Source organism: Galdieria sulphuraria, assembly GCF_000341285.1.
Source record: "Galdieria sulphuraria unplaced genomic scaffold scaf_17, whole genome shotgun sequence".
Taxonomy (NCBI): Eukaryota; Rhodophyta; class Bangiophyceae; order Galdieriales; family Galdieriaceae; genus Galdieria; species Galdieria sulphuraria.
In genome coordinates this window covers 137,283-159,774 of record NW_005178458.1, presented here as the reverse complement: position 1 = coordinate 159,774, position 22,492 = coordinate 137,283, and the positions used below count along the sequence as shown (strand labels likewise).

At 39.9% G+C, this 22,492-nt stretch overlaps 9 protein-coding genes across 10 annotated transcripts; 7 read left to right on the top strand and 2 right to left on the bottom strand.

Annotated features, from left to right (window-relative positions):
- Window positions 1–4: 4 nt before the first annotated feature.
- On the top strand, window positions 5–2,821 carry Gasu_24390 (endonuclease). The gene is made up of 6 exons (XM_005706755.1): window positions 5–302; window positions 353–1,523; window positions 1,579–1,903; window positions 1,955–2,199; window positions 2,249–2,389; window positions 2,434–2,821. Exons 1-6 carry the CDS (start codon window positions 19–21, stop codon window positions 2,797–2,799), a joined length of 2,532 nt encoding a protein of 843 aa, XP_005706812.1. The 5' UTR covers window positions 5–18; the 3' UTR covers window positions 2,800–2,821.
- A 3-nt stretch (window positions 2,822–2,824) lies between these two features.
- On the top strand, window positions 2,825–9,999 carry Gasu_24380 (pre-mRNA-processing factor 8). Its single transcript, XM_005706754.1, has one exon. The coding sequence runs from the start codon at window positions 2,874–2,876 to the stop codon at window positions 9,966–9,968; it is 7,095 nt and encodes a 2,364-aa protein (XP_005706811.1). The 5' UTR covers window positions 2,825–2,873; the 3' UTR covers window positions 9,969–9,999.
- A 315-nt stretch (window positions 10,000–10,314) lies between these two features.
- Gasu_24370 (putative ergosterol biosynthetic protein 28) lies at window positions 10,315–11,059 on the top strand. Of its 2 annotated transcripts, XM_005706753.1 has the most exons (4): window positions 10,315–10,461; window positions 10,521–10,742; window positions 10,777–10,789; window positions 10,999–11,059. In XM_005706753.1, exons 1-4 carry the CDS (start codon window positions 10,335–10,337, stop codon window positions 11,030–11,032), a joined length of 396 nt encoding a protein of 131 aa, XP_005706810.1. In that variant the 5' UTR covers window positions 10,315–10,334; the 3' UTR covers window positions 11,033–11,059. The 2 variants fall into 2 exon arrangements, with proteins under 2 accessions (XP_005706810.1, XP_005706809.1); XM_005706752.1 differs by lacking the exon at window positions 10,999–11,059 and having other exon boundaries at window positions 10,521–10,959.
- Window positions 11,060–11,063: 4 nt separating this feature from the next.
- Gasu_24360 (ornithine decarboxylase) lies at window positions 11,064–13,114 on the bottom strand. Its single transcript, XM_005706751.1, has one exon. The coding sequence runs from the start codon at window positions 12,708–12,710 to the stop codon at window positions 11,094–11,096; it is 1,617 nt and encodes a 538-aa protein (XP_005706808.1). The 5' UTR covers window positions 12,711–13,114; the 3' UTR covers window positions 11,064–11,093.
- Window positions 13,115–13,164: 50 nt separating this feature from the next.
- Gasu_24350 (tRNA-intron endonuclease) lies at window positions 13,165–14,665 on the top strand. Its single transcript, XM_005706750.1, has 5 exons — window positions 13,165–13,325; window positions 13,376–13,423; window positions 13,479–13,606; window positions 13,659–14,310; window positions 14,361–14,665. The coding sequence occupies exons 1-5, from the start codon at window positions 13,248–13,250 to the stop codon at window positions 14,523–14,525; spliced, it is 1,071 nt and encodes a 356-aa protein (XP_005706807.1). The 5' UTR covers window positions 13,165–13,247; the 3' UTR covers window positions 14,526–14,665.
- Window positions 14,666–14,674: 9 nt separating this feature from the next.
- Window positions 14,675–17,159, top strand: Gasu_24340 (uncharacterized protein). The gene is made up of 3 exons (XM_005706749.1): window positions 14,675–15,571; window positions 15,624–16,265; window positions 16,321–17,159. The coding sequence occupies exons 1-3, from the start codon at window positions 14,687–14,689 to the stop codon at window positions 17,017–17,019; spliced, it is 2,226 nt and encodes a 741-aa protein (XP_005706806.1). The 5' UTR covers window positions 14,675–14,686; the 3' UTR covers window positions 17,020–17,159.
- A 4-nt stretch (window positions 17,160–17,163) lies between these two features.
- On the bottom strand, window positions 17,164–18,224 carry Gasu_24330 (uncharacterized protein). Its single transcript, XM_005706748.1, has 3 exons — window positions 18,126–18,224; window positions 17,665–18,075; window positions 17,164–17,615 (listed from the first exon to the last, which is right to left on the bottom strand). Exons 1-3 carry the CDS (start codon window positions 18,168–18,170, stop codon window positions 17,187–17,189), a joined length of 885 nt encoding a protein of 294 aa, XP_005706805.1. The 5' UTR covers window positions 18,171–18,224; the 3' UTR covers window positions 17,164–17,186.
- A 220-nt stretch (window positions 18,225–18,444) lies between these two features.
- Gasu_24320 (uncharacterized protein) lies at window positions 18,445–19,491 on the top strand. The gene is made up of 4 exons (XM_005706747.1): window positions 18,445–18,573; window positions 18,621–18,695; window positions 18,766–19,274; window positions 19,331–19,491. Exons 1-4 carry the CDS (start codon window positions 18,537–18,539, stop codon window positions 19,457–19,459), a joined length of 750 nt encoding a protein of 249 aa, XP_005706804.1. The 5' UTR covers window positions 18,445–18,536; the 3' UTR covers window positions 19,460–19,491.
- A 23-nt stretch (window positions 19,492–19,514) lies between these two features.
- Gasu_24310 (ATP-dependent Clp protease ATP-binding subunit ClpB) lies at window positions 19,515–22,489 on the top strand. The gene has a single exon (XM_005706746.1). It carries the CDS (start codon window positions 19,523–19,525, stop codon window positions 22,391–22,393), a length of 2,871 nt encoding a protein of 956 aa, XP_005706803.1. The 5' UTR covers window positions 19,515–19,522; the 3' UTR covers window positions 22,394–22,489.
- Window positions 22,490–22,492: the final 3 nt, after the last annotated feature.

Sequence of the window (22,492 nt, the reverse complement as noted above, 5' to 3'; positions counted from 1 at the left end):
AGGGCAGCCTGACTCAGAATGTATCATCCATCGTCACAACATAGTATGAGAAAGAAGAAGATACTTTCGACTCTTCTGGTTAAGCCTCAAAAGACTGTAAACTATTCTTTTACTTTACTAGTTCTATTCTTTTTACAGCTAGTTTCCGATTTGTCAGTGCAGATATATGGAACCAACCTTGTAACTTTGGGATATTCTCATAGGAAAGGTTTTGCCTTCCTGACTTACCTCAGTCCCTTTCTTATTGTTGTGGCTCCCTTTCGTACAAAGTTACTTCATCTTAGAGCACCAGCCATAGCTCTGTAAGTATACCTTGCTGGGAAAAGGAAAAAACTTACAAGTTTCTTGACAGTTTTGCTGGTTTGGCATTGTGTAGCTTTCGAGCAGCAGCGTCCTTTTTAAATGAAGAGAGTGGAAGGTTCTTATTTGATACACTAGGAATATTGTCTTTTTGGCTTTATTTACCTTGTCGAATGGCAGCTTCGACGATGCCTTGGACCACTTTCAAGATGAAAAGACATCCAAGACTCTGTTGTTCGCGAGCTTTGAGTATTGCGTTGGTCGTAATTATAACTTTTCGTACCATAGGAGGCACTCTCGATGGCAGCATAGTACCTCCTTCTTCCCACAATAGTAACTTGGAAAGGATTTTTGCAGCTGTGTTGGCAGGAGCTGGAGTCATCTTGTTGTTTCTGGATTACCTGTTTGGTGATCGTAGTCGAAAAAGGAAGCAAGGAAGATTAGAGACAAATTCACGTGTTTTGGAAGAGTTTTCGAGTGATGCACAACAGCCGACCCTTGGACAGAACTTGTCACCTTCTTCTCCACAACATCCACTGGAAGTGGCTAATTTTGGTGTAGAACAGAGATGGGACTTGGAACCACCAGAACACGAGGGAATGGGAGAACAACAAATAAGTCTCGGAACTAACCAATCTAGCGAAGAGGCCACAGCGCGCAAACTGTGGAGTTGGAAAAGAGTTAGGAAGACACTAAGCCGCTGGACGTTATCTAGTTGGTATGGAATTGCAATATCCTGTTCACTTCTCTTTGCCGTTCAAGTTTTTGATTCACCAGCCATTATAACACGTTTCCTTGATGTCCACAATGACCCTCGTTTTTATGCATTTGTGACTTGTATGATGTTTATTATGTTTAGTATCTTTGCCATCTTGTCTTACGTATTTCGACTTGTCTTCGTGTTGAAACATCCCCGTGTCTTCTTTTCTGGTTGTTTAGTTGTTGCTTCATTGTTTCTCTGCAGCTGGTTCTTTATTCTCTTCCCTTCACTAAGTTATTATGCTGACAACTCCGTACAACGAGAGTTTCATATTATGCAACTTTTCTTTGCTGTTTTCATGTTTGTATTGGCTCCCGTGTTTTTTGCAAGTATTAGTCTCTCCGAATATCTACTTTATTATCTGCAGCCATCCATTCGTAGTCTTGCACTGGGATTCACGATCGCAAATTCAGTTACTCTTGTATTTCTTTCTAATAGTGGTGTTTTTATTGTAACGAGCTTGGTAATGATCTTCCAGTCTCTTTCGATATCGGAAAACTGAAATATATTCTCATTAGTTTGAGAAAAGCTCTCTTTGGAGATATTATCTATTTTTGTTGTCATTATCTCTAAGTCCTTTGCTTGTGCGAAGTATCCAGTGCCTCTTTTATCCTAAATGGATTTGTTCTCGTCTTCGCACTTTGCGATCCGAATCGAAGGAGCTTTTGCTAACCAGTGTTTTGTTATTTGTCCTTTTATTATTGAATGTTATTTTCCTATTGCATATGGGAAATGTAGATTCTAATTTAAGGGAGTCACAAGACCCTGAAATTGTTTCCTTAGAGGCAAGTGGGTTGAATCCACCGTTACGTGTCATGACGTATAATATACAAATGGGATTTGGTAATAGTGAACTATTTCTGGTTTACATATTTGATGACACTTGCTTGATAGATCGAAGAGGGGAAATGAATTGGGAAGGACTACTGGATATCATTCGGACAGAAGATCCAGATATTTTGGGACTGCAAGAAACTGCCACTTATGATTTGACAAAAGGAAATGCAGATATTGTGGATTGGCTTTCTTCTAGAACCAATCTCAGTTACTATTATGCTGGTGCGAAGGCAATATTTTCCTCAGTTGCAGGATTGGCGTTGTTATCGAAATATCCATTGGTTGGATTACAAACGAATTTTGTATGCATCTCTTTCATCTTTTCAAGGTCTCTTACCTTGTTGTTATTAGTTAGATGGGGGTGGTCCATATGATGTGTTTATTCAGGGTGAAATATTGTTATCGAATGGGAAAAGCGTGAAGTTGTATGTGCTGCATACTTGCTGTACACATGAAGAAATTGCACATCAACTGGAACAAATCACTAATCAGGTAAGTGTTGAATCTTCAAGTATTCTCATTTCTTACTATTCAAGGTGCGCGAACAATTGACAAGTCAACAACTGCGAATCATAATGGGAGACTTTAACATGATGACAAATGACACCGGGTTGGTCTCTATGAGACGTATAGGGTTCCATGACTCCTTTTTTGATATATTCAATGAAAATGAGATGTCGTTGCTTTCAACCAATTTAGAAATGGACAAACGCATCGACATGATTTGGCTGGATAGCACATTGAAGGCAAAATCTGCCCATATTGTGGGTTTCTCCGACTGTACAATTTGTAGAGAAGATACTTGTCAACCACTACATACAAACTTTAGACAATCTCCTTGTTTGGATTGCATAACATGTAGTGTAAGTGACCACCTGCCGGTAATTGTGGAAATTCAATAATAATAAATGTATTATTTTCTTTGGGATTCTTTGAATTGTGGTGGATTGTTGTGTTTGTGGGCGCTAACTACGATATGATGGCGACAGGCAAACCACCCTCAAGAAAGTTGTCTAGAAAGACAGAAAATGGAAAAGAGTATAACAGTGTTTCCAATAAGGAAGAAGAAGAGGACTTGGAGTATTCTTTACTCGAGGAGAAAGCCAAGAAATGGGCAAAACTAGCAAAGTCACGTTATGCGGAGAAGAGAAAGTTTGGGTTTGTTGACGTACTCAAGGAAGACATGCCACCAGAACATTTGAGAAAAATTATAAGAGACCACGGAGATATGACGCATAAAAAGTTTGCAAGAGAAAAAAGAGTATATTTGGGTGCTATGAAGTACGCACCCCACGCTGTACTCAAGCTGCTTGAGGCTATGCCGATGCCGTGGGAGCAAATAAGGGATGTGAAGGTTCTGTACCATATAACTGGCGCAATTACTTTTGTTAACCAAGTTCCAAGAGTTATTGAGCCTGTATTCGTGGCACAATGGGGTACCATGTGGATACTGATGCGCAGAGAAAAAAGAGATAGGAGGCATTTTAGACGGATGAGGTTTCCCCCTTTTGATGATGAAGAACCTCCTTTAGATTACGGTGATAATGTCTTGGATGTAGAGCCTTTAGAGCCCATTCGAATGGAGTTGGATGAAGAGGAGGATGCACCCGTCTATGAGTGGTTTTATGACAACGACAAGCTTGTGGGGACAACCGCTGTGAACGGTCCCTCTATGAAAAGGTGGTTTTTAGAAGTCCCAGTAATGACGACTTTGCATCGATTGGCATCGCAACTTTTACTAGACGCTTATGATCCCAATTTCTTTTATTTGTTTGACAAAAGGTCGTTTTTCACCACAAAAGCGTTAAATATGGCAGTTCCAGGAGGTCCCAAGTTTGAACCACTCTATCGAGACATGGAAGAAGGGGACGAAGACTGGAACGAATTCAACGATATCAACAAATTGATTGTTCGTCGACCTATTCGTACAGAATATCGTGTAGCATTTCCTCATTTGTACAATAGCAGACCAAGAAGTGTTGCTCTAATTGAATATCACCATCCTCAATTGCAATATATTAAGAGCGATGACCCGGACCTTCCAGCTTATTATTTTGACCCTATCGTCAATCCAATTCCAGCTCATCGCCGCTCAGGGCTTACTAACCTGAAAGAAGATAAAGATGCACTTGATGATGAATTTCAGGATATTCAAATGCCAGAGGGATTTGCTCCCTTTATGGAAAGAGAGCCGCTTTATAATGAGATGACAGCAGGAGGAATTGCGTTGTATCATGCCCCCGAGCCGTTTAACAAGAGATCTGGCAGGTGCAGAAGAGCTATTGATGTTCCGCTGGTGAAGTCTTGGTATTTGGAGCGGTGTGTGACTTCGGCACCAGTTAAAATAAGAGTCAGTTATCAGAAACTGCTCAAAAATTATATCTACAATGAACTTCACAAGCATCCACCGAAATCAAGGGCTCGCAAGTCATTATTTAAAGCTTTGAAGATGACGAAATTTTTCCAGAGCACCGAAATTGATTGGGTAGAAGCAGGCTTGCAGGTTTGTCGCCAAGGTCATAATATGCTGAATCTTCTGATCGATCGTAAGAGTGTAAATTATCTACACTTGGACTATAACTTCAACCTGAAGCCTATCAAAACTTTAACCACAAAAGAACGAAAGAAATCGCGATTTGGAAATGCGTTTCATCTGCTGCGTGAAATACTGAGGTTAACAAAGATTGTAGTCGATGCACATGTTCAGTATCGCTTGGGGAATGTAGATGCTTTTCAATTGGCAGATGGCTTACAATATATATTTTCGCACGTGGGTCAACTTACAGGAATGTATCGATACAAATACAAGCTAATGAAACAAATTCGTATGTGTAAGGATCTCAAACATCTCATTTATCATCGTTTCAATGCACCTCCAGTGGGGAAAGGGCCTGGATGCGGCTTTTGGCTTCCCATGTGGAGGGTTTGGATTTTCTTTTTGAGAGGTGTGGTACCATTGTTAGAAAGATGGCTAGGAAACTTGTTGGCAAGACAATTTGAGGGAAGGAACTCAAAAGGCATCGCGAAAACTGTCACTAAACAACGTGTGGAGTCCCATTTTGATTTGGAACTTAGAGCACAGGTGATGCACGATATCTTAGAAATGATGCCGGAAGGTGTTAAGGCCTCCAAGGCAAAGGTTATCTTGCAGCATCTTTCAGAAGCTTGGCGTTGTTGGAAAGCGAACATTCCCTGGAAAGTACCTGGTTTACCAAAGCCAGTGGAAAACATGATTCTTCGCTATGTCAAAGCCAAAGCAGATTGGTGGACTAATGTGGCCCATTACAACAGAGAAAGAATTAGAAGAGGTGCAACCGTTGATAAGACTGTAGTTAAGAAGAATTTGGGACGCCTTACGAGATTGTGGCTAAAGGCTGAACAAGAAAGACAGCATAATTATCTAAAGGACGGTCCATATGTTAGTGCAGAAGAAGCAGTTGCTATGTATACAACAATGGTGCATTGGTTGGAAAGCCGAAGATTTTCACCCATTCCATTTCCACCTCTTTCCTACAAACACGATACCAAGTTGTTGATATTGTGTTTGGAAAGGCTGAAAGAACAGTACACCGTGAAAACTCGACTGAATCAGAATCAGCGCGAAGAATTGGGTTTGGTGGAACAGGCTTATGATAATCCTCATGAAGCGTTGTCTCGAATCAAAAGACATCTTCTTACTCAAAGAACTTTCAAAGAAGTTGGTCTAGAATTCATGGACAATTATTCTTATCTCATTCCAGTGTATGACATAGAACCTCTGGAGAAGATCACAGATGCATATCTGGACCAGTATCTTTGGTATGAAGCAGAGAAACGAAGACTATTTCCAAACTGGGTGAAGCCATCAGATGCTGAACCTGCACCTCTCCTGGTCTACAAATTTTCTGTCGGTATTAACAATCTTAAAGATATTTGGGATACTTCACATGGAGAGTGCGTTGTTCTTTTGCAGTCAAGGTTTCATAAGATGACAGAAAAAATTGACCTTACCTTTTTGAACCGTCTGCTAAGGCTTATCATGGACCACAACCTCGCGGATTATATAACTGCCAAGAACAATGTAGTCATCTCTTACAAGGACATGATGCATACCAATTCGTATGGTCTTTTACGAGGACTGCAATTCGCATCATTTGTGCAGCAGTATTATGGCCTTTTATTGGACCTCCTCGTGTTGGGTCTTCAACGAGCTTCAGAAATTGCTGGTCCACCTCAAATGCCCAATGAATTTACCATGTTTCAAGACACGGAAACCGAAGAAGCACATCCTATTCGGTGCTATATACGTTACATAGATCGCATTTATATGCTTTTGCGTTTTGATGCAACTGAATCAAAAGAGTTGATTCAGAGATTCCTGATAGAGCATCCAGATCCTAATAATGAGAATGCTGTTGGATACAATAACAAGAAATGCTGGCCTAGAGATGCAAGAATGCGACTTATGCGTCACGACGTGAACTTGGGAAGAGCTGTCTTTTGGGATATTAAAAATCGTATTCCTCGTTCCATAACGCAGTTGCAGTGGGACGATGAAGTGACTTTTGTCTCCGTGTATTCCAAAGATAATCCCAATTTACTTTTTGATATGGCGGGATATGAAGTTCGCATCCTACCACGGATAAGAGTTAAAGATACGGCTCTAGGAATAGAAGAGAATCTTCCACAACAACGTGACGGCATTTGGTCTTTACAGAATGAATCTACTAAAGAAAGAACAGCTGTGGCCTTTTTAAGAGTTTCTCAAGAAGCCATGTCCAATTTCGAAAATCGCGTTCGTCAGATTTTGATGTCTTCAGGCTCAACCACGTTTACAAAAATTGCTAACAAATGGAATACTGCATTAATTGGCCTAATGACCTACTTTAGAGAAGCAGTAGTGAATACTCAGGAACTTTTGGATCTACTTGTGAAGTGTGAAAATAGGGTCCAAACACGCATTAAGATTGGTCTAAACTCCAAGATGCCTAGTCGTTTCCCGCCAGTCGTTTTCTATGCTCCTAAGGAGTTGGGCGGTCTTGGAATGTTATCCATGGGCCATGTATTGATCCCACAAAGTGATTTGAGATATTCCAAACAAACAGAAGCTGGAGGCATCACTCACTTTCGTGCTGGTTTGAGTCATGAAGAAGAACAGATTATACCCAACTTGTATCGTTATATTCAACCTTGGGAAAGTGAATTTCTTGACTCACAACGAGTTTGGGCCGAATATGCGTTGAAACGAGCTGAAGCAGCGGCTCAAAACAGAAGACTTACTCTGGAAGATTTGGAAGACAGTTGGGATCGAGGTGTGCCACGTATCAATACTTTGTTCCAGAAGGATAGACATACGTTGGCATATGACAAAGGTTGGAGGGTAAGATTGGAATTCAAGCGTTACACACAAGCACGGAATGATCCATTTTGGTGGACTCATCAAAGACATGACGGAAAACTATGGAATCTGAACAATTATCGGACCGATATGATTCAAGCTTTAGGTGGAGTCGAAGGTATATTGGAACACACCCTCTTCAAAGGAACATATTTCCCTACATGGGAAGGTCTTTTCTGGGAAAAGGCAACAGGTTTTGAGGAATCTATGAAATTCAAAAAGTTGACCAATGCACAAAGAAGCGGTCTTAATCAAATACCGAATCGGAGGTTTACGTTATGGTGGAGTCCGACAATTAATAGAGCTAATGTATATGTAGGCTTTCAAGTGCAGTTGGATTTGACGGGTATTTTTATGCACGGGAAGATCCCTACTTTGAAAATATCACTTATCCAGATCTTCCGAGCACATTTATGGCAAAAGATTCACGAGTCATTAGTAATGGATCTTTGTCAAGTATTCGATCAAGAGCTGGACTCGCTAGAAATTGAAACAGTTCAGAAGGAAACGATTCATCCTCGCAAGTCTTACAAAATGAATTCCTCCTGTGCAGATATTTTATTGTTTGCGTCATATAAATGGCCAGTCTCCAGACCGAGTCTTTTAGCTGATTTGAAAGATTCCTTTGATGATGGGACAACAACGACCAAATATTGGGTTGATGTACAACTTAGATGGGGTGACTATGATTCTCACGATGTTGAAAGGTATTCTCGAGCCAAATTTTTGGATTACACTACCGACAATATGAGTGTATATCCAAGTCCAACTGGTGTTCTAGTTGGAGTAGACTTGGCTTACAATCTTTACAGTGCTTATGGCAACTGGATACCTGGAATGAAGCCTTTGATGCAACAAGCAATGGCAAAAATAATGAAAGCAAATCCTGCCTTGTATGTGTTAAGGGAGCGAATTAGAAAAGGTCTACAGTTATACTCATCGGAACCAACGGAACCTTACCTCAACTCTCAAAACTATGGTGAGTTGTTTGGTAACCAAATAATATGGTTTGTGGATGATACCAATGTTTATCGAGTGACCATCCATAAGACCTTTGAAGGCAATCTTGTTACGAAACCCATCAACGGTGCTATTTTCATATTCAACCCAAGAACCGGACAACTATTTTTGAAAGTCATTCACACATCAGTTTGGAGTGGACAGAAGCGTTTAAGTCAATTGGCAAAATGGAAAACAGCTGAAGAAGTTGCAGCTCTTATACGTTCACTTCCTGTTGAAGAACAACCAAAGCAAATTATTGTTACTAGGAAAGGAATGTTGGATCCGTTGGAAGTACATTTGCTCGATTTTCCAAATATTGTCATTAAAGGCAGCGACTTGCAGTTGCCATTCCAGGCATTGTTGAAAATCGAGAAATTTGCTGATCTTATTCTTAAAGCATCGGAACCACAGATGCTTTTGTTCAATATTTATGATGACTGGTTACAATCGGTATCCTCATATACGGCATTTTCTCGACTTATTTTGATTTTAAGAGCCCTTCATGTCAACCATGAAAGAACAAGAATGATATTGCGACCCGATGTTAGTGTCACTACAGAATCGCATCATATATGGCCTTCGTTATCAGATGAACAATGGGTAAAGGGGGAAGTTGCACTTAAGGATCTAATACTGGTTGATTATGGAAAGAAAAATAATGTCAACGTGGCAAGTCTAACACAGACAGAAATTCGAGATATCATTCTTGGTGCAGAAATAACTCCTCCAAGTTTGCAGCGACAGGAAATGGCAGAAATAGAAAAACAAGCCAGAGAACAAAGTCAAATGACAGCAGTAACAACCAAGTCAGTTGATAAGCTCGGACAAGAAATGATAGTAACAACTACAAGCAACTACGAACAGGCCACATTTGCAAGTCGAACAGATTGGCGTAGTAGGGCTATTTCAGCCACCAATTTGCATTTGCGTACCAAACATATTTATGTAAATGCAGATGTAGATCTTTCTGAAGCGCAGTTTACTTATGTGATTCCTAAAAATTTGCTTCGGAAGTTCATCTCCGTTGCAGATCTTCGTACGCAGATAGGAGCTTTTATGTATGGATTGTCGCCACCTGACAACGACCGCGTGAAAGAAATCCGTTGCCTTGTGTTTCCTCCCCAAGTGGGCAATCATCAAAAGGTAACTTTTCCTGCCCAGCAACCTGAACATGAATTCCTTGAAGACCTAGAGCCAATTGGTTGGGTCCATACTCAGCCTAATGAGTTTCCACAGCTTGCACCTAGTGATTTGGTTTATACAGCCTCTCTATTAGCAGAAGAGAAGTTGCCAGACGTGGATCATGCTTTGATTGTCACAGTCTCTTTTACCCCTGGAAGTTGTTCTGTAACTGCCTACAAGTTGACTCCAAGTGGTTATGAATGGGGCAAAGCTAGTCGCGAAACTCCTGAAGGTTTGGTCAATCCAGCGGGTTATGGTCCGCAACACTATGAAAAGGTACAAATGTTGTTGAGCGATCGTTTTATGGGTTTCACGTTGGTTCCGGACGTCGGTTCATGGAACTATAACTTTATAGGAGTTCGACATAGTATTGGAATGCGTTATGGACTGAAGTTAGAACCTCCCAAGGAGTTTTATCATGAGTCACATCGTCCTATGCACTTTTTAAGTTTTGCTAGTTTAGAAGATGAGGAAAATGTGGTTGTTGAAAAAGAAGATCCTTTTGCCTAGGCATGTGTGAAATAAAGAATTTTTGCTTTCAAAGTGGTGAGTGTTGTGAGGATTTGTGTGGTTATTACGAGTTGTGCCTTTTGTGGAGATGGCGCGAGCTTATGTCTATACTGCGATAGCAATAGTAGGTTTTGCCTTGTATGACAGAGTATCTTCGTATATCACTTTTGAAAATTACTGGAGGGAGGTAATCCCTTTTGCTTGTATACATACGTAAGAAAACTCAAAGTTGTGTCTTAGGAAAAAAACAAGCAAATAGAACGTTTAGCGTTGGATGACGCGTCATCAGGTGCACTGAAGTGAATAGCCGACTATATATGTTGTAATAAACTCGACTCGCGTGTATTTTTTTTTCACAAGATTGCAATGAACTTGTTTTGGTTACGTACGTGGGTGGGTTTGACAGGGTTAGCAGGGTTAGGTGCCGCTATCGGTGCTTGGTGGAACCCATCTTCACCAATAGACACTATTTATAGAAACATATCACCGGAAAGTATGTTTTTTTTTCACCCCCTTGTGTGTTTCTTTTTTGGGTTCACAACTTTTTTCTAGTGGCAGCACCTCTGTCTCGCTTGTATGCCACTTGGTTGTTGTTATCTACCATCATCCGGTGCACGTTTGTGGTTTCCGAGTTTCACGTGTCACTAGCAGTAGTGACGATGGCCACTTATGTCGTAGCATGGGTCCATTTCTCGAGTGAAATATTTATTTACCATACTGTGCCGTTGAAACCGGGTGGTCAAGCACCGTTGTGGGTTGCGTCCTTTTCGATGGGTTGGTTATTGTGGTGTTTGATACAATATCGTAGAAAGAAGAAATAGGTATGAAGTGATTGGGATTGAGAGTGTTTAGTAGTAAGTAGTAGCACATACAGAGGATGCAAAACACACACATAAATACATATATATATATATATGTATACATACCATGCTAAGACTGAAAGTTGGTGTGGAATGGTAGAAATAGAGCTGATGATGTGTTGGCTACTTCATAAGAGAGCTGTTCTATAAAGACTAACCAAATTTTGTAGGTTTTCCATATTCTGCTATGAGACCTCTACATAAAAAATAAAACCAACTACTTTATCTGCATTTGATATCCAACTACGACACAAATTTCTATGCACTACAAAGCACAAACATATTTGATACTTGGACAAGAAAAGCCATTGAAAGAACTGGCAAGACTAACTGTATAGGCACCCATGTTGGTAAAATATAACCAATCACCCACTTCCAAAATAGGTAAGGGATAGTTGCGAATAATACAGTCAATCGAGTCACAAGTAGGTCCAAACACACAACTCCGTATAAACCGTGAATAGTCAATGGCAGCATTCGAACATGTAAATGTCTTTGGATAAAATGCAACACCAAGTGACACTACATCCCGAAATGAGCCATAAACACCATCATCGATATAATAATCAGCGACAAGGTCTGAGTGAGAAATATCCTCTTGTAGACAAAAACCTGCTTTCAGAAAACTATTGCCTCCTTCCTGTATTTGAGTTCGAAATCGACGAGCAATGATTCTGGTGACAAGAGTGAAGGCTGATGAAACAAAATATCGTCCAGGTTCCGCTATAACTTTCACCTGATCAATAGGAAAAAGAGAATCTATAGTATCTCTGATTCCGCAGCAGATATTGTAAAATGTTATCGGGGACTCTCCATCATAACCTGGAAAACCACCACCAATATCCAATAAGCGGAAAGGTTCCATACCAAGACTTTCAGCAAGATTGAAAATTTCGCGGGCCTGATAAAGTGCTCGGATATAGGTCTGCACCGATCGACAACCGGAACCTACATGGAAAGCGACACCTTCTACATGAACACCAAGATACTTAGCTAACAATAAAAGTTCCGTTACTTCATCAGGTAGAGCACCAAATTTTGTACTCAGTGGACAGAGAGAATCATGATCTTCCGTAGCAATACGCAAAACTGCCCTTATCTTGGGTGAAACCCTACTAATCTTTTCCAATTCATCCTTATTGTCAAATGTCACCCAGTCTACTCCATGCTCTATTGCATATCTTAGATGCTTTTCCGGTTTACATGGATTGGCATATATAATACGGTCACTTGAGACACCACAAGAATTGACTAGGCTAATTTCTGCTTTAGACGCACAATCAAAATTGCAACCAAGCTTGGCCAAAATAAGAATGACTCTCTCATCCGGGTTGCACTTGACAGCATAATGTGGCTTTATCCTAGGAAGTTGTCGAACAAACTCGAAATATTTCATGATAATAGATCCTAGATCCACCAGGTAGAATGCACTTTCTTCGCCCCTTTGAATAAATTCACTCAGTACAGACTCGATAGGAGTCCCAGCCGCGGCGTTAAAGACTGGTTTCGCACAATGATACAACGAATTTGTAAGGTTGTCCACGATATCACTCGTTTTGAGCAACTCTACACCACTCACTGCTTTGCCATTTTGTTCATTATTATAGTTGAAGTCAAAGTTGCTTTCAGACTTTCGAGATGCAGGAGAAGGACTCCTTGACACTATAGGACTTATTGGAATGACTGGAACAACGGTAACTGCAGAAGTACAAGGTTCAAAATTGTCTTGTTTGACGATCTGACTGGCGTCAAAGCTACAAGGAACCACTTGCTCAGCTCCACTCAAAACAGATGATCCCTCAGAAAAGTCTGATACCTCCTCCAACCACGTGTTAGGAAATTGTATCAAATTATGGTCACAGTCAGACGTGACTATCTTCATTGTAGACTAAAAACAAAATTTTTCTATCGTCAAGAAACAAAACTTTCTGTACAGCTGAAACCCAAAGGTCTCACTAATTGTCGAAGGCAAACGGTTTTGGTAATTTCCAAAAAGAATAGCTTGCGTAAATACTTCGCAAACCAATAAATAACTTAAAAACAGACAGTGGGTCCATCGAAACTACAGTACATGCCTTCACAAAAAGAGGTTTCCAAACTGGATACGCTTAATAGTTGAAAACACGCAACAAAACTTTTGAAATGAAAAGAAAAATTGCACAGGTAGTTGAGCACAAACAACAAGAGTGCAACCACAACAAGCAGTCAACAAACGAAACCCAAAAACGAAATAAGCCTGTGAACAGAGGAACGTTCCTATTTAAATGATCGACAATCCAAATTTGTACAGCATGGCCGGATTCTCCTACGGCCTCAATGATTGGAGGATCCATGAAACGGGAGGGTGCGTTGAGTTGGCTTGCCGTTGATGAAGAATGTCAATAGTCTTGCTCTATACTATGGATCTTGAGATGTTCATATGATTGACGTAGATTTTTACAAGGAAAGCGTACCAATATTACGGTATCGTTTGTGTCAACTAGGATTGGATTATAAAGTATTTCTAAAGGTATCATCACCTAAGGATATTCTAAGCTGTTCAAATAGGGAACGAAGAAGGATTTGGTTCAACGACTTGTTGCCGCCTCGACGCAGGTAAGGATAGGTGTTTGTTCCTTTTTGTTTTGGATTCAGCGATAAAGTAAATTAGGATCAAGACCAATCTCTGGAAGAAACCTTTCATGCAAGTACTGGAAACTCGATAGTACGAGGAGCGAGTAAAGAGAGACCTTGTAAGGGAATATTAATACATAATAGTGTTTGGATTACACAAAGGGAGTAAGTCTGCGTGTAATCAACTTTTTATTGGATACTTAACTTGTAAGAAAAGGCATATGATGGAGTTAGGCTCAACCTTGTCAGGTTTTGGTAAGGGTTCGTTATCCCGAAGTGTTCCTGTATTTGGAACAGAAGCACCGGAAGCTTTGAAAGGAAAAGTAGCAAGACAACGCACCAAATTGACAAGACAAAGAGAAAGCTTGGAAATACAAGTTGCTCGGTTGGACTCTGAGAATAGTCATCGAGCTTTGGTTAGTTCCTCTGAAGGAGATATTCTTGCTGTAGACATAGGTCCGCTGCTTTCTTCTCCAACAAAGGATAATATTTTCGAAGAACACCTTCAACTTTGTTTGTGGGAAGCTTTCTATGCTAGTTTCATTTCTAAGCAATTGAATATTTTTGATAAGACCGATCCAATAACCAAGTTGACCGATCCTGATCGTACATATGCGTATTTTTGTAGGCTCATTCCTCATTTTCCCTATTATTTAGCAATATATTGCTATTATAAGGAAAGAGGATGGTCTCCTCATTCCGGACTGAAATACGGTGTGGATTTTGTATTGTATTATGGTTCGGTTGAAAGTCACGTTCATTCTCCTTTTTGTGTTTTAGTCGATATCCACAAAGATGATTCACCTGGTGACTGTTTGTTGGAGAAAAGTTGGATCAGTTTGCAGAATAGACTTCGGCTAGTAAAGCAGGTATGTAGAACAATTATAAAAGTTATTGCTGTACATTCAACCTGCCAAAGGTTGCCAAACAGTTATTATTAGTTCATGTGCAGAAGCCAAAAGGTTTAGCAGATGAAATTTTATTCTCTCGTTGGGAAAGTTGTCTATCTTTAGAAATATCAGAAATGCGTGTAGAACGTTGGACGGCTTTAAATAAACGAAGAAAAAAAGATGGACGTGTTTGATATTTTTCTATACTGGCTTGTATTTTGCCTATGAGATATGGAACATTCTCTATTGTGAATGTTGAAGAGTTTAAAAGCTATTTGTTTTAGAATGGGAGATGCCTAAAGCAACATGACATCATAAATAGATATAGATTGCTCATTCGTTGGGTTGATAAAGTATGGAACAGGACGCGGCAATAACGACAACCACTTCCGACAGCAAAGTAGACGATAGTGCTAAAGAAAATGGGCCGGTTTATTTTGAAAATAGTAAACTTGCTATGGAAAGAGAAGAGAGTCATTTATCTAATGACAAGAACGACTCCTCCACAGCAAACGGTTTAGAAAGTGAACCCAAAAATGTAAAGGACAAGTTCGAATGGGCTGAAGGGAAGACTGGTGGAGTATATATTCCACCGTTTAAGTTGGAGCGAATGAAAGAAGAAAGATGGGCGGCAGCAGGTGGTAAGCTATCTGGTGATTATGAAGGACAACGAATTGCTTGGGAACTGTTGAAAAAGAAGATAAACGGTTGTGTTAACAAGATAAACACGACCAATATAAGTCAAGTTATTCCCGAGTTTTTTAGGTTGAACTTGATAAGAGGTCGAGGTCTTCTTTCTCGAGCAATATTGAAGGCGCAATTGACGTCGCCAGAATTTACCAACGTCTATGCGGCACTTATTGCCGTTTTAAATACCAAGATACCAGAGATTGGAGAAATGATTCTCAGTAGAGTTATTTTACAGTTTAGAAAGGCATTCAAAAGAAACGACAAGAGACTTTGTATCTCTACGACCAAGTTTATCGCCCATCTTGTGAATCAACTTGTTTGCCATGAACTATTAGCACTGCAACTTTTGACCCTGTTGTTAGAACAACCTACCGATGACTCCGTTGAAGTAGCTGTGGCTTTTGTAAAGGAATGCGGTAATATATTATCCGAACTTTCACCCCAAGGACTTTATGCAGTATTCGAAAGATTGAGAGGAATCCTCCACGAAGGTGACATAGACAAGAGGGTCCAATATATGATAGAAGCTCTTTTCGCTATTCGTAGGGATGTGAGTATGACATATGATTACTTTATGGATTCCATTTGACTCTTATGGTTAGGGGTTTTCAAAGTATCCTCCTTATCCACCAGAGCTAGATTTGATTGAAGAAGAAGACCGAATTACTCATGAGATTTGTTTAGATGATGAGTTGGAATTGGATACGAGTGATGATGTATTTCATTTTGATCCAGAATATGATGAAAATGAGATGCGTTATGCCGAGATACGGGAAGAGATTTTAGGCAAAGAAGAGGAAGACAACGAAGAAGAAGAAGAAGAAGAAGAAGATAATGATGATGCAATTGTGAATACGGAAGAGAATGATACAAAAGCAGATGAAGCAACCACTGTCATTCATCAAGGAACAGATATGGAGCTTATTCAGTTTCGTCGAAGTGTCTATCTGACCATTATGTCTTCACTCTCCTTTGAAGAAGGGGCACATAAATTAGTAAAGTTGATGAACGAAGGAAACAATCAACAAAGACAGTATGAACTATGTTCGATGATCATAGAGTGTTGTAGTCAAGAAAGGACTTACCTTCGTTTCTATGGACTTCTTGCTCGGCGTTTCTGTTCCTTATCTCAGGTTTATTCGGATAAGTTTGATGAACTATTTGGTGAATATTATGCAACAATTCATCGCTTGGAGACGAGTAAACTAAGAAATGTTGCTAAATTTTTTGCTGCTTTGTTTGAGGTATGTATTTATGTTATCGTTTGCATGTTTGTTGTCTCAATTTGGTTTTCTTCAGACGGATTCCATTTCATGGAGTGCTATGGAATATATTCGTCTGGTAGAAGAAGAGACTACTTCCTCAAGTAGAATATTTGTGAAGATTCTATTCCAAGAACTGGCAGAAAATATGACCGTGGAGCGTCTTCGAGAGAGATTGAAAGACCCCTATCTACAAACTCATTTTCAAGGACTATTTCCTTTGGACAATCCTCGTAATACACGCTTTGCAATCAATTATTTCACAAGTATTGGTTTAGGTATTTTAACTGAGGAAATGAGAGAGCACTTAAAGAATTTGCCCAAGAATGAGACTCAGAATCATGTAGCATTGCAAGATGTTGTTGCTACGGAGGAACAAGATAAGAGTGATTCGATGATATCTATGGATGAAGAGTCCCATCATTCAAATATCTCTTCCTCCTCAAGTTCACCACGTCCAAGAAGAAGGAGTCGAAGGTTTTCAGATTCCTCTTCTTCTGGTGAAGAGGATGAGGATGATGAGAGAGACTCTGTTGCTTCAGAAGACAGTGATGGTCGTCATTCTCCGAAGCATCGATATGAAAGAACGAAAAGTGAGCGAAAAAGTAGCCGTTCAAGACATCATTCTTCTAAAAGTGACAAACGCGAGAAGCCAAGGAAAAGGTCTCCACTTTCCGATTCTTCCTATCGTCAACATCGTCGACATTATTCCAAGAAAAGTCGTCATCATCGTTAATTTTCATATTGTATTTGGTTTATATAGAAAGATTTTATTACAATATAAAACTTTACTCGCTTAATTTGTAAGTCCATATTGTCATCCTACTCATTGTCCAAGCATGGAACCATGATTGGGATGGATCACGGACTATACAATATTTGTCCTGTGATCAAAGTGAAGCCTTACAAACCATCTTGTGAATTATTTTCCCCTTGAAACAAAGCAGACACCACATCCACTAGAGCATCACATTGAGCTGCATCCAATTGTTCGCCATTTTCGTTAATAATATGATATACATCATGTCTCGTTTTTCCTTCTCTATTATACGTCGACAAGGAAGCGAAAATAATATGAACTGGCATCTGAGACAACTGCTTCATAAAATAAGAAAGAAAAGAAGGAGTATTGGGAACGATGGCTGTCAAAGTAGTATGAGTGGGAGTCGCATGGTTATCTGTGTAAAATGCCACTCCTTTCTCATAGTCCACAAATCTATCTCTATAATCTATATATGGAAGTTCAGGGTTGTTGGTTGACTTGGACTGCATAGCACTACGTTGCCTATCCTCCGACTGTTCTTTATTAAGTTCTTGAAGGTCTCTTTGGAGCTACAAAATATTAAGGCTCAGCATAATATAGCGAGATATTCCTACTTACTCGTTGAGTTTCTTCTGATGAAAGTTTCGTTCCATTTTTAGAAAGCTCCAAGTTGCACGATACCCGTTCATTCTCCGAACGAACCACCAAGTGTTCGATATTCAAGCTTCTTTCATCACATAAAAGCACCAACTCTGGAACCAATTGAAAGCGATCCTTTCCATTCCAACTTATTATGGTTTGTTGGGAAGGGCTGTCATGGTCCACAGTCACTTGCCAATCTCGTGTAGTATTTACCTCCACTGAAGACCTTTCTTTTGACATTGAACATACCCAAGTGTACCATCCCAACGAAGATGAACACCTGCCATTCTTTGCCCTCCACTTTCCTCCCAAACTGAATGGTGACACAGTTGATGTTCTTAGAGAACCTCCCCTCACTTGGAAAATCAAACCTCTAGATGAAGCCGACTAGAGCTAGCGCCATGAGAATAGTTCTGTGAAGACTTAAATGCACTCACCCTTTGTTTCCACTCACTCACAACACATATAAAAGACGACGCCATCCAATGCTTCACTTCCAACCAAAGAGACAAATAATGCTCAATGATTGATTGGACTAGCCATCATTTCTTCCATTCCTTATTTTAACATAAGACGGAACAGAAAGTTGTCTTGCTTCACTGGAGTCTTTGATTTCACAAGAAACATATTCATTGCAATATCTTTGTTGTAGAAATAAGGGGTGTATTGTGTGTATGTATGAGTTTAAATACTAAAGCTATTTTCAACTTGGGGTCGAAACAGAAGCAACTCCAAGAGGCTCCAAGGACAGCTGTCATTCTTCATGTGGCCCTCCTTCTCATTTCCCAAAGCGTTGGTTTTATTCTTGTTACAACAAAGCTTTAAGAATTGGAGCTTCTTTTGAAACGATGGTTCAAGGAGTTGGGTCAACTATTTCAACTGGTGGTAAGTTGAAACTAGTGTTACTTGTATAGTGCTAACTGTTTCTCTAGTTGTTGCCAACTCGAACAGTCCTCTTAAAAAAGTCGAATATCTAACTTGGATACCCACTTGGTTTCCAAGAAAAGGTGAGTTTTACAGACGACTTGGAGATTTTGAGTTGACGTTGTTCTTTTTTCCATCGTTATTATTCGTTAGTACACGACTTGTTAGCGTGGAACAACGTTTATCTTTCTACTGCCCTATTTCTAGCAGGCAATCTTCTTTTTCTGTTGTTGCTATTGGACAAATTTTCGCTTCTCTCGCTCGTTTCCTATGTCGCTATGTTGGAATTGGCTCTTTCTTTTGTATTTGTCAAATGTTCCAATCTATTCGTTGGCTTCCTTGGATCGGACTTTTATTCACCCCCTTCTTTAGGAAAGCCTTATATAACAGAAGAATACATATCCCAGCAACTAGACCAACTCATTCCTTTATTGAACAAAGCTATCGATGAGTGGAAAAAGATCATCTTTTGCACAGACAATAGACGTACGCTAAAGCTATGTTTGGTAGCTTATATTTTGGCTCAGCTTGGGCATGTGATGAGCTTCGTTTCGTTAGTCTATCTTTGTTTCCTGTATTTTTTTACCGTACCCATATTGTACCATACTTTTCAGGAACCAGTGGATCATATCTGTTCTTTAACAGTAACTGTTGCTCATGAAGTGAGTAGTATTACTTGAGATTGTGAGACATCGTTGATATGACTGTTATATTTTAGTATTGGTTACCTATTCAACATCAACTCCAACTTCGATTACAGAAACTTGTCGATTGTTGTCCACAACGAATACGTCCAATCCTAAGTCAACATTTGCAACCTCTTTTAGAGAAAACAAAAACCCAATGAGAAGTGAAGGAAATAAATAGCATTTTGCTTTTTGGGAATATTCTAGAAGACAAGGATTCTTGGATGGCCACCTCCTTTGTATCTTATCTTTGGTATGCCAACTACACAAAAACACCGATTTCTAGGAAATATCATACTGTAAGGTCTAGTCTTGCGTCATTCAATAGATGGACGACAGCACTTCGGGTGACTCCCTTTGTAGGAACTTTTCAACGAGGGCTGAGGAAGAAAGGTTGTTTTCATAGCCATGTTTCCATGTCAGCAGATAATGAAGACGTTGCCAACATTTTAGACGCTAATTTGTATACTGAGAAAGCTTGGGAAGTGTTAACTAGACTGTCGACACTGGCTAGACAATATGCACAACAGACGATAGAAAATGAAATGCTGTTGTATTCTCTGTTCAAGGATGACTTGGTACAAAGAATATTGGGTAAAGCAACAACAATGGATATCAAACTGATGGAGAAGAAACTTGAGGAACTGTTGGACAGACTACCCAAAGTGTACGGTACTACAGCCACCCAAGTGATGGGAACCAGTCTAAGAAATACTCTAGAAGAAGCCAATCGCATCAGAAAACAGTATGAGGACTCTTACATCAGTGTTGAACACTTGTTACAAGCTTGTATGCGTGACCCTAAATTCCGCACGCTCGGAGTGACTGAGAATGAACTCGTGAAAGCCATCAAGAGCGTGAGAGGAAATCAAAAAGTCACTTCGCAGACACCAGAATCCACATATGAGGCACTAGAAAAGTATGGAAGGGACTTGACCAAACTGGCTAGAGCAAAAAAACTCGACCCAGTGATTGGAAGAGATGAAGAAATCAGAAGAACCATCCAGATTCTTTCCAGGAGAACGAAGAATAATCCAATCCTACTAGGTGAGCCAGGAGTTGGTAAAACAGCCATAGCAGAAGGACTAGCACAACGAATTGTCTCAGGAGATGTTCCAAGTTCCTTGAAGAATCGTCGATTAATAGCATTAGATTTGAGTGCCATCATTGCCGGAGCAAAGTATCGAGGAGAATTCGAAGAACGTCTAAAAGCAGTTTTAAAGGAAGTAACTGAAGCTGAAGGTGGAATTATTTTGTTTATTGACGAAATTCACACGGTTGTGGGTGCTGGAAGAACGGATGGTGCGATGGACGCTGGAAATATTCTCAAACCGATGCTTGCAAGAGGTGAATTGCGTTGTATTGGTGCAACAACTTTGGAAGAATATCGAAAATATATTGAGTTAGATGCTGCATTGGAAAGACGTTTCCAACCCGTATTTGTTGAACAGCCATCTGTTTCTGATACAGTGAGTATTTTGCGAGGTCTCAAAGAACGTTATGAAGTCCATCATGGAGTTCGTATTACGGATGCAGCTCTTGTTGCTGCAGCAACTTTAAGTGACCGATATATTGCAGACAGATTTCTTCCTGATAAAGCAATAGATTTGGTAGATGAGGCAGCAGCTAGATTAAAGATGGAGGCCACTTCGAAACCTGCTGCATTGGACAGAATCGAAAGAAAAATAATTCAATTGGAGATGGAAAGATTAAGTTTGAAGAATGAAACTGGACCAGGAGTAGCCAAACGTCAAGAATCACTTTCCAATGAATTGCAAGCTTTGATGAAGCAGCGTGAGAGTTTAGAAAGTAGATGGAAAAAGGAATCAGAAACTCTAGGAGAAATACAACGGTTGAAGGAAGAGAGGGACAAAGTTCGTTTGGAAATAGAAAGAGCTGAACAAGTGTATGACTTGAACCGAGCTGCAGAGTTGAAGTTTACCAAATTTAGAGAAATTGAGAAGCAACTGGCTGAAAAGGAGAAACTGTTGGCACAAGGAGAGAAGAATGGTGAAATTGCATTGTTGAGAGATCAAGTAACGGAACAAGATATTGCATCTGTAGTATCATCCTGGACAAGAATTCCTGTAGAAAAGTTGGCCACTTCGGAGCGAACCAAGTTGTTACATTTAGAAGAAGAATTGACGAGGAGAGTAGTTGGTCAAAGGCAAGCTGTTCAAGCAGTAGCCGAAGCCGTTCAACGAAATAGGGCAGGATTGGCCAATCCTAAAAGACCAGTAGCAAGCTTTGCATTTTTAGGTCCTACTGGAGTTGGCAAAACGGAATTGGCAAAAGCATTGGCTCAAGTATTGTTTGATTCAGAAGATGCTATGATACGTATCGATATGACCGAATATATGGAGAAGCATACAGTTTCTAGGTTGATTGGAGCTCCTCCAGGATATGTTGGTTATGAAGAAGGTGGTCAATTATCTGAAGCTGTGAGACGTCGACCTTATTCTGTTATTCTCTTTGACGAGATTGAAAAAGCACATTCCGATGTTTTCAATGTATTGCTTCAAGTGTTGGATGATGGTCGTATTACGGATGGACAAGGGCGAACAGTAGATTTCTGCAATTGTATTATCATCATGACTTCCAATATTGGTTCTCAAGCCATTTTAGATATTGCGGGAGATGAAGAGAGATATGATGAGATGCGGGAGCGAGTCTTGGAAATGATGAGAATGACATTTCGACCTGAGTTTATGAATCGTTTGGATGAAGTTATTATATTCCACTCTTTAACACGTTCAGACTTGCGTCAAATTGTACGTATTCAGTTGCAAGATTTGGATACTCGTTTACGTGAGAAGAAGCTGGGTCTACAAGTTTCCGATAGAGCCGCTGATGTATTGGCATCTCTTGGTTATGATCCAGTGTATGGTGCAAGACCATTGAGAAGAGCTATTCAACGGCATTTAGAAACACCCATTGCTAGACAAATTCTAGAAGGAAAGTTTCAAGATGGAGACTTGATTCGAGTTACTGCGAATGAAGATAATATGCTCCTATTTGAGTCTATCAGTGGAGGGGCTCTAGGCAAAGAAAGTTCCCCAGTGGAGGAAAAATTTTCAACCTTGAGCCGAAACTAAAACTATTCAAAAAGTGGAATATATCTTTTTGAATATTTTCACACACATTCTCTTTCTTTCTTTTCTTACTTGCTGTTGGTTTTGTTTGTTGTATGGAGA